This window comes from Bison bison, unplaced genomic scaffold, assembly GCF_000754665.1.
Source record: "Bison bison bison isolate TAMUID 2011002044 unplaced genomic scaffold, Bison_UMD1.0 scf7180017864514, whole genome shotgun sequence".
In the NCBI taxonomy this organism is placed as follows: domain Eukaryota; kingdom Metazoa; phylum Chordata; class Mammalia; order Artiodactyla; family Bovidae; genus Bison; species Bison bison.
Genome location: NW_011495067.1, coordinates 560,738 through 571,696, shown reverse-complemented (window position 1 = coordinate 571,696; position 10,959 = coordinate 560,738). Strand labels below are relative to the sequence as shown.

At 42.0% G+C, this 10,959-nt stretch overlaps 1 protein-coding gene across 1 annotated transcript in view; it reads left to right on the top strand.

Moving 5' to 3' along the window:
- The first annotated feature begins 10,671 nt into the window (after positions 1-10,671).
- Positions 10,672-10,959, top strand: part of GPM6A (glycoprotein M6A) — a 259,067-nt gene continuing 258,779 nt past the window's right edge. The window contains exons 1-2 of the mRNA XM_010829923.1: positions 10,672-10,720; positions 10,788-10,856. Coding sequence (XP_010828225.1) covers positions 10,672-10,720; positions 10,788-10,856 — 118 coding nt within the window. The remainder of the gene's footprint in view (positions 10,721-10,787; positions 10,857-10,959) is intronic.

Sequence of the window (10,959 nt, the reverse complement as noted above, 5' to 3'; positions counted from 1 at the left end):
AATAAGTAATTATTTGCATTAGCCGTATTATTTTAATAAAGTAATGATGAGAGGGCACTATAGCCTAATGGCTGTCTCTTGATCCTATTTTTTGCTGTGAAATAGATGAACTAGCTTATGATCGTAGCTGTTTGCTGCTGTTGGTACAAATAATCAAATCATTTTTACAGTGTTTCTTCCACTAGAGTAAATTTTTTTTTTTTTTGAATTATTTTTTGCTGCCTGCTCTCCAGTCTGTTCACTGGCCAGAGTCTAAACTGCTTAGGCACCTTTTTGTCCAGACTGATGCATGTTCAGCAACATGGATATGCCTGTACATATCCTGTACATGCCTGTGTGTACAGTAGGGAGCACTTGTAAGGTTGGCGGTGAATCCTAATGAGAAGAGCCCTGAATTAAGAGCCAGAGACCAGAGTGCTTCCAAGCAGGGAAGCCTGATAAACGGTAAAGTCCTTTCCAGTCTCTCCTTCCCCTTTAAGCAATGACAGTTCTGTGCGTCCTTGTCTCAGTGTAATTTATCTGTAGCAGGTAAAGAGGTATCACTTCATCAGTTCCCTTTTGATGTGTAACCAGTCGGCCCCAAAATGCAGTAGTTTGAAACAGTTGTGATTGACTGTATCTCATGACCTACTGACTGGGTGGTTCTCCTCTCCATGGGGGTTTGGCTGGAGTCACTGGTGTGACTGCGTTCAGTTGATACCTGTATTGTGTGGGGTGATCCAAGAACGTCACTTTCACGCGTCTGGGGCCTTAGTGCCAGCCATCGGCAGAGTCACCTCTTTTTCTCCCCACTTGCTGCCTAATTTCACCTGGCCCCTTTTTCTGTCAAGACATCCTGGACTTCTTACCCTGAAGCTCAAGGATCTAAGACAGCAAATGTCAAAGTTTCCAGACCTATGAAGGGCTAGTCCCCAAACTGGCAGAGTGCTGCTTTTATTGGGCAGGTCACATTCTACTGGGCAAGGCCAGTCTGGTTCAGCAGGAGGGGAGTTCCACGTCTTCATGGAATTAATGTCATGTGCATGCAAGGAGGTGAGGAATCGTTGGCAGCTTATATTGGAAACTATCTGTAAGCAAGGTACATTATTTTTCAATTCTGCTCAGATTTATTTCTCCCATTTTTCAGTAGTCATATCCATTTTTCCCTCAGGAAAGTATTCTGCCAACTCCCAATACAAATGCTTTGGGGGAAGTCCGGTATGTAGCTCAAGTGTAATGCATGGGACTTGGGTTTAGGTCATTCAGTGCATTGTATTACACTGACCACTGAGGTCAGGAGTGAAAATGTGATCTCATCAGAGTCAGGTGGGTGCAATAAAGTTTGCTTTCCTGGTTATTCTGAGATAGAGTGCCTTATTCTCTTCCTTAGGGGTCTTGAAGTTAAAATGGTGCCAGTAACCAGAAATAACATAGAATCGTCAGAGAATAGATTCAAGCAAGAAGTAGAGACCCAAGTTGGAGGAAAACCAGATCCTGATGACATAACTGAGTTCTGGATCTAGCTCGCTGGAGGCCAGAGCTCCACCTGGGTTTTCTCAGTGTTGTGATACAGTTCATTTCTGTGTGTAAAACGCCTGTGAGTTCACTGGACTAGAAGGGTTCCAACTTACAAAAGCAGAAAGCTAAAATTGTCTGCAGTTCTGTTCCCTTCTTGGCTTTTATAGCCCAACGTTTAAATGCCTTGAGGGAAGAGAGTGAGAAGAAAGAATTCCTTGGTGAGAAATATGGAGAGAAAAGGGCTTTTTCCAATATTCAAAAAGAGATTTTGTCAGGTGGAGCTTGGGAGTGGGTGGAGGAGACTTCAGTTAGGATCTGGTGTTGCCGTGTGCCGGAGCAGCTGGCCAGGTGACAGGCGGTGCATTTGGTAAGGCAGGACTCTCAGCTCCAGTGCGCTCTTTTTCTCCAAAGAAACCTCAGCCAAGCGAGGGCATGGCTGCTGCAGAGCTGCTGGCTGGCAGATCACAGAGAATGGGACGGTAAGAGCCCACATACAGGCTCTGAAAATAATGCACAAAGACCCCAGGGGTTCTGCAGTACTCTTGTGGGGAGACACTTTGGGACCCTCAAGGTCAGGTGGCCTGCCATCCATTCTAAGGGAATTTAAATTTAAGTTGCTGTCAAATTAACTTTTAGAAAATAAAACCTTTTCTGTGCATTGGAATTTGTGGACTGAGATTTGTGCTTATAAAGCACTAATAAAACATGAAGATTTCTGGGCAACGGTATTTTCCTATACAAAAGCTGGAGGATGAGAGATCATCAAATCAAAATATCTTGTGTGTCTGTGATAGAAATTGTGTGTGTGTGTGTGTGAAATTTCTGTTAAAATGTTGAGCACCTACTGTGCGTCAAGCACTACACCTAATGCTGGGTGCACAGTGCTGAGAAGAGCCCTGGTTCCTGCCCTCCCAGAGCCTGTAGTTTAACAGAGACACAGGCACTGAGAAATGAAGCTTCAGTTCCTGTGATGGGAGGACAGGCTGTGTTTGGAGCATTTAGATGGTGTGTCCAAGTCCCCAGGTCATGACCAGCCCTTGAATCCAAGCTGCAAAACCCAGACAGTAGACATTTACAGAGCAAAGTAGGAGAGGAGATTGGTTGGGAGAAAGAGTTGTTTTAAGCCAAAGGGATAGCATATTCAAAGGTCTGAGAAAAGAGAAAATATGGCAAATAACAGGAACCTTAACAGTGATGGCTTCCCTGGTGGCCCAGTGGTAAAGAGTCCCCTGGTGGCCCAGAGGTAAACAATTTGCTTGCCAGTGCAGGAGACAAGAGATATGGGTTTGATTCCTGTGTCCGGAAGATCCCCTGGAGGAGGGCATGGCAATCCACTCCAGTACTCTTGCCTGGGAAATACCATGGTCAGAGGAGCCTGGTGGGCCACAATTCATAGGGTCATAATGAGTAGGACATGACTGAAACTACTGAGGTGACTGAGCACGCATGCACATAGAGTGATGTGCAGGGTTAACATGAGGACTGATGTGAGGAATGACAACCTCCAGAGCTGAGACTGGAGAGCTGAGTGGAGGGCCGCCACGGCACCACGTCCCCTCTATGCTGTTTCAAATGTTTTCTTAATTTTACAATTTGTCCCTCTCTCCACTCATTTCCCCTTGGTAACCTTAAGCTTGGTTTCTGCATCTGTGACTCAATTTCTATTTTGCAAATAGGTTCATTGGGATTGACATATACATGCTACTGTTTATAAAATAGATCAGATCAGATCAGATCAGTTGCTCAATCGTGTCCGACTCTTTGCAATCCCATGAATCACAGCATGCCAGGCCTCCCTGTCCATCACCAATTCCTGAAGTTCACCCAAACTCATGTCCATTGAGTCGGTGATGCCATCCAACCATCTCATCCTCCGTTGTCCCCTTCTCCTCCTGCCCCCAATCCCTCCCAGCATCAGGGTCTTTTCCAATGAGTCAGTGCTTTGCATGACGTGGCCAAAGTATTGGAGTTTCAGCTTCAGCATCAGTCCTTCCAAAGAACACCCAGGACTAATCTCCTTGAGGTTCCTTGAGGATGAACTGGTTGGATCTCCTTGCAGTCCGGGACTCTCAAGAGTCTTCTCCAATACCACAGTTTAAAAACATCAATTCTTCAGTGCTCAGCTTTCTTCACAGTCTAACTCTCACATCCATACATGACCACTAGAAAAACCATAGCCTTGACTAGACAGATGTTTGTTGGCAAGGTAATATCTCTGCTTTTCAATATGCTATCTAGGTTGGTCATAACTTTCCTTCCAAGGAGTAAGCATCTTTTAATTTTGTGACTGCAATCACCATCTGCAGTGATATTGGAGCCCAGAAAAATAAAGTCTGTTTCCCCATCTATTTGCCATGAAGTGATGGGACCAGATGCCATGATCTTAGTTTTCTGAATCTTGAGCTTTAAGCCAACTTTTTCATTCTCTTTCACATTCATCAAGAGACTTTCTAGTTCCTCTTCACTTTCTGCCATAAGAGTGGTGTCATCTGCATATCTGAGGTTATTGATATTTCTCCCGGCAATCTTGATTCCAGCTTGTGCTTCTTCCAGCCCAGCGTTTCTCATGATGTACTCTGCATATAAGTTAAATAAGCAGGGTGACAGTATACAGCCTTGACGTACTCCTTTTCCTATTTGGAACCAGTCTGTTGTTCCATGTGCAGTTCTAACTGTTGCTTCCTGACCTGCATATAGGTTTCTCAAGAGGCAGGTCAGGTAGTCTGGTATTCCCATCTCTTTTAGAATTTTCCACAGTTTATTGTGATCCACACAGTTAAAGGCTTTGGCATAGTCAAGAAAGCAGAAATAGATGTTTTTCTGGAACTGTCTTGCTTTTCCCATGATCCAGCGGATGTTGGCAATTTGATCTCTGGTTCTTCTGCCTTTTCTAAAACCAGCTTGAACATCTGGAAGTTCACGGTTCACGTATTGCTGAAGCCTGGCTTGGAGAATTTTGAGCATTACTTTACTAGCATGTGAGATGAATGCAACTGTGCGATAGTTTGAGCATTCTTTGGCATTGCCTTTCTTTGGGATTGGAATGAAAACTACCTTTTCCAGTCCTGTGGCCACTGCTGAGTTTTCCAAATTTGCTGGCATATTGAGTGCAGCACTTTCACAGCATCATCTTTCAGGATTTGAAATAGCTCAGCTGGAATTCCATCATCTCCACTAGCTTTGTTCGTAGAGACGCTTCCTAAGGCCCACTTGACCTCACATTCTAGGATGTCTGGCTCTAGGTGAGCGATCACAAGTAATGCCTTATTAGTAATAAGGACCTACTGTATAGCACAGGGAACTCTACTCAGTACTCTGTAATGACCTAAATGGGAACAGAAGCTAAAAAAGAGTGGATTTATGTATAACCGATTGACTTTGTTGTATACCTGTAACTAACACAACATTGTAAATAAACTATACTCCAGTAAAAACTAATTGTACAATGTTTACTTATTTTAATGTTTAGGTGAAGAATTTTAAATCAGAAAATTACATAAGCAGATTCATGTGTCTTGGATGATAAATTTGGCCTCTGAGTAGAAGATGGGATGGTGGTGGGGGAGTCATATGCTGTAAATCAGGTGGTTTCTGACAGCCCATGCTGCTCTGAGATGCTGTTGTCATTTTTAACTCTGGTCCAGATGTTCGCCATACAGTTTACAGAATCAAAAGCTACTCGAACTGTTCGGTGGTCTCAGGACAACTTATTTCTCTCCCTAATTCAGATTTCACCATTGTGTTTGGATCTTGTCCTTGGAGCTCTGCTAAGAATGCCACTGATTGGTCTCTCCCAGACCTGTGAGTCGCTGGAGGATCTGAGCCTCACTGTGTTATGTGACAACTGCTCTGACTTGGCTTCAACATGTAGAAATTAGCAGAATTTAGAAATGTAGAAACATATATAAATTTATTACAATCAATAAACTAATAAATAAATTATAATTTATTAATTGTAAATTAATAGTAATAATGCACTGAATTCAGAGTCCTTGGAAGACCTACATATGTGATGTTTTGCAAAGGACCTAGGACATAGTTCAGTTCAGTTCTGTTCAGTCGCTCAGTCACGTCTGACTCTTTGCAACGCCATGAACCGCAGCACGCCAGGCCTCCCTGTCCATCACCAACTCAACTCCCAGATTTTACCCAAACTCATGTCCATTGAGTCGGTGAAGCCATCCAACCATCTCATCCTCTGTCATCCCCTTCTCTTCCTGCCTTCAATCTTTCCCAACACCAGGATCTTTTCAAATGACTCAGCTCTTCGCATCAGGTGGCCACAGTATTGGAGTTTCAGCTTCAACATCAGTCCTTCCAATGAACATCAGGACTGTTTTTCTTTAGGATGGACTGTTGGATCTCCTTGTAGTCCAAGGGACTCTCAAGAGTCTTCTCCAACACCACAGTTCAAAAGCTCAATTCTTCAGTGCTCAGCTTTATTTATAGTCCAACTCTCGCATCCATACATGACCACTGGAAAAACCATAGGTTTGACTAGATGGACCTTTGTTGACAAAGTAATGTCTCTGCATTTTAATATGCTTTCTAGGTTGGTCATAACTTTCCTTCCAAGGAGTAAGCGTCTTTTATTTCATGGCTGCAGTCACCATCTGCAGTGATTTTGGAGCCCAGAAAAATAAAGTCAGCCACTGTTTCCACTGTTTCCCCATCTATTTCCCATGATGTGATGGGACCAGATGCCATGATCTTCGTTTTCTGAATGTTGAGCTTTAAGCCAACATTTTCACTCTCCACTTTCACTTTCATCAAGAGGCTCTTTAGTTCTTCTTCACTTTGTGCCGCACATAGTAGGTACTACAACCCATGACTCTTATTTACGGTTGATCTGACCTTTCCAGGAGATCCATCCAGATAAGACTTGGATGTTATCATACACATGTCACTCTTTGCCCTGATTACCCAGATGAAAGGACTCAGGGTAAATTAAACCATATTTAGGTCTATCGACACAAAAGATAGTATCATAATTGAAATGTTGCAGTAAAAACATAATACCAGGCTTCTCCAAAGAAGCAAATGAATAAAGAAACTAGAAAGTGCTTATCTTCATTAAAGAAATGCATGAGGTGTGACTGGGGTGATGTGGCTTAAATGGGACTTTGAAGGCTGGCTTCATGGCCACACACAGAACAAACCTCCTTAGTGTAGAGTTCACAGCAGGAGTGCTAGATACGTAAGGGATGTCTGTTTCTTCTACATTAAGAGTAGATCTGATTTTAATTGCATTTTAACTATTGTGTTTCTGAGATCCTGAAATAATTTATTATGCTTCAGATATGTTCATTTCTTTCTCGGAATTCTGAAAGTTTTTTTTTTTTAACAAAACAAAAGCAGAAAAGTAGAGTCATAGATGTAGAAAACAAACTTATGGTTACAAAGGAGTAAGGGGAAGGAGGGATAAATTGGGAGATTGGTATTGACATGTACACTATACACACTACTATATGTAAACTAGATAACTAATAAGGACATATTATGTAGCACATGGAACTACTCAGTACTCAGTACTGCCCTATATGGGAAAATAATCTAAAAACAAATAACATAAAAATGCCAAAGTACTATGAGTTTGGAAGAGAAATATAGTTTTGTTCACACTAGACAAATATTATCAAATCATTTTTATCTTTATGATATCTAGAGTAAATTGAGCAACATACAAAACTGCTTCATTGGTGGAAAAAATTACGTCTCATTTGCTTCTGGTAACTGGATCACATTTCACAACAGATTGAAAATGAAATTTCTTGACGTTTCCCATATCCTTTGGGGCATGTAGAATGGCATGTTGTTTAATGAGCTTATTTTGTGTGCAGAATCTAAGTTTCCTTTCACACAAATCATTCTAACTTCTGCCTTTCACACTTTACTTTTTAAAGGGCCTTAGTGATTTCTTTGGAGAAGACAATGGCACCCCACTCCTGTACTCCTGCCTGGAAAATCCCATGGACGGAGCTTGGAAGTCTGCGGTCCATGGGGTCGCTGAGGCTGGGACATGACTGAACAATTTCACTTTCACTTTTCACTTTCATGCATTGGAGAAGGAAATGGCAACCCACTCCAGTGTTCTTGCCTGGAGAATCCCAGGGACAGGGGAGCCTGGTGGGCTGCCGTCTATGGGGTCACACAGAGTTGGACATGACTGAAGTGACTTAGCAGCAGCAGTGATTTCTTTCTTAAACATTTTTGTGTGATTTTGTAAAATGGTGTTGGTTGTGCTTATTTATATAAGGTGTACATGTGGTAATTTACAATGTACTACATCACTTATCACTCTTGGATAAAATTATGGATCATAGTCATATTTCCTAATTTTTCATTTAGATCAATGTCAACACTCTTAGAAATATCTTAAAATTTGTTCTGCAGCTCTGGGAAGAAAGACACTAAATATGAAAAAAATTTTAACTTTGAGGATAATCAAAATGTGCTAATGTTATCCATAAACATTTGTTGGTCATTGGCAACTTTTATCTGTTACTTTGTTTTGATCCCTTTATGATGACCAGTTAATTGGTGAATTGTATTAGTCAGGGCTCAACAGAGAAAACTAACAAGATACATATGTATTTTATGCTAAGTCACTTCAGTCATGGCTGACTCGTTGCAACCTTATGGACCGCAGCATGCCAGGCTTCCCTGTTCTTCACTACCTCCCTGAGTTTGCTCAAACTCACGTCAATTGCGTCAGTGATGCCATCCAACCATCTTGCCCTCTCTTGCCCTCTTCTTCTGCCCTAAATCCTTCCCAGCATGAGGGTCTTTTCCAATTGGAAAAGTAATGGAGCTGAAGTAATGGCCAAAGTAATGGAGCTTCAGCATCTGTACTTCCAATGAATATTCAAGGTTGATTTTCTTTAGGAGTGATCCTAAAGAAAGATTCATGACTCGTTTGATCTCCTTGCAGTCCAAGAGACTCTCAACAGTCTTCTCCAGCACCAGTTTTAAAGCGTCAATTCATCAGCGCTCAGCCTTCTTTATGGTCCAACTCTCACATCCATATGGAACTAACTACTGGAAAAGCTGTAACTTTCACTATATGGACCTTTGTCAGCAAAGTGATGTCTGTGATTTTTAATATGCTGTCTAGGTTTGTCATAGCTTTTCTTCCAAGGAGCAAGTGTCTTTTAATTTCATGCCTGCAGTCACCATCCACAGTGATTTTGGGGCCCAGGGAAATGAAGTCTAGCACTGTTTCCATTTCTTCCCCGTTTATTTGCCATGAAGTGATGGGATCAGATGCCAGGATCTTTGTTTTTTGAATCTTGAGTTTTAAGCTAACGTTTTCACTCTCTTCTTTCACCTTCATCAAGAGGCTCTTTAGTTCCTTTTTATTTTCTGCTACTAGGGTGGTGTCATCTGCATATCTGAGGTTATTGATATTTCTCCTGGCAATCTTGATTCTAGCTTGTGATTTATCTAGCCCAGCATTTCACATGATGTACTCTGCACATAAGTTAAATAAACAGGGTGACAATATACAGCCTTAACTTACTCCTTTCCCAATTTGGAACCTGTCCATTGTTCCATGTCCAGTTCTAATTGTTGGTTCTTTACCTGCATACAGGTTTCTCAGGAGGCAGGTCAGGTGGTCTGGTATTCCCACCTCCTTAAGAATTTTCCACAGTTTGTCGAGGAGAATCCACATAGTCAAAGGCTTTAGTGTAGTCAATGAGGCAAAAAAAGAGATGTTTTTCTAGATTTCTCTTGCTTTTTCTATGATCCAACAGATGTTGGCAATTTGATCGCTGATTTCTCTGCCTTTTCTAAATCCAGCTTGTGTATCTGGAAGTTCTCATTTCATGTAATGTTGAAGCCTGGATCGAAGGATTTTGACCATTACCTTGCTAACATGTGAGATGAGTACAATTGTGTGGTAGTTTGAACATTCTTTGGCATTGCCTATCTTTGGGATTAAAATGAAAACTGACCATTTCCAGTCCTGTGGCCACTACTGAGTTTTTCAAATTTGCTGGCATATTGAGTGCAGCACTTTAACAGCATCATCTTTTCGGATTTGAAATAGCTCAACTGGAATTACATAACCTTCCCTAGCTTTGTTCATAGTGATGCTTCCTAAGGCCCTCTTGACTTCACATTCTAGGATGTCTGGCTCTAGGTGAGTGACCACACCGTTGTGGTTGTCCCCAAAAGCTGTACTTATGAATTAATCTCCAAACATTCATCATTTATCTTTCTTGGATCCAGTATAAGTTTATTATTTGCTGCAGTCACAGCTCATGTTAGTTTCCAGAAGGGTGATTCATTTCTCAATGGGATATTGAGCACTTTTAACTTTTATCAACTACTTCCTTTCCCCACCCATAAGAACAACTTTCTATTTCCATTTAACTGAAATGCATTTGCAATATCCTTCCAGGAGTGTGTCTCTTCCATTACCTGAAGAATAGCTGTGCAAACGTTTCTGTGCCATGTTACTGATGTGCTCAGCATTTCTTCATGTTTTTCTGCCAAACATGCTCTTAATTATTTTTCATATTGTCTTCTCCATTATTTAGCAATGTTCTTGGAGGTTAGTAACCATGCACTTTATTTCATTCTTCTGCTTGTTTATGGCATAGATTTGTGTATTTTAGGGTGTGTCCTGTATGAAAAAGTAGCTTAAGACACTTCGGGGACTGACTTACTGAAATAACTCTCCAGTATGAATCGTGTAAGAACTAGGCCAATAACCCGAAGAATTATATAATTTTTTTTTTTTTTTAGCTTGAAGGGACCTTAGAGATCACTTTTTCCAGATCTTTCATTTTACAAATTAGGAAACTGAGTCCCCTTGTATTAGTAGTAGAGCAGGAATCACCACCTAGTCCTCCCAATTGGCAAGCCCAGTGCTTTTCCAGCAGCATCTACTGCTTCTTGTACTGAGTCATTTATTTTCCAGGTGACTTTTGCATATTGTGATGTGTGTGTGGCGTGGAGGGACTTTATAGCCTTGCCAGGTTATAGAAACAAACATAGAAGAAAGAAGAGAGATATAAATTCATGGGAGAATTTTCTCTTCCTGTTACCTTAACATTGTTATTAAGGGAAAACTAGTATATTGAAAGCAAGAGAAGATTTTTAGGGAAATTATCCTATCAAACTCCTCTGGAATCAGCTTTCCTGGTTAGGGTTTCCAGGTTACGGGTTATGATCTTGGCTACCAGGTCATTCGTGTGCCCTAAGACGGGGCGAGTGTGTAATGTGTATTCAACGTATTGCAGGGAGAGGTGTTTGCAAGTGGCCGGCCAAGTGGACGTGATCAGGGCGGGAAAGGGGGCCGGGGAGGGGCGCGGCGGGAACCTCGAGGCCACAGCCAGTTGTCCGCCGAGCAGGTGGGAAGAGGGAGGGGTCTGCGCGGCCGCCGGGTGCCAGGAGCCCCGGGAGCCGGCTCCGCTGGGAGGGGCGAGGCTGTCACTCGCGCGGTGCGCGGAGCAG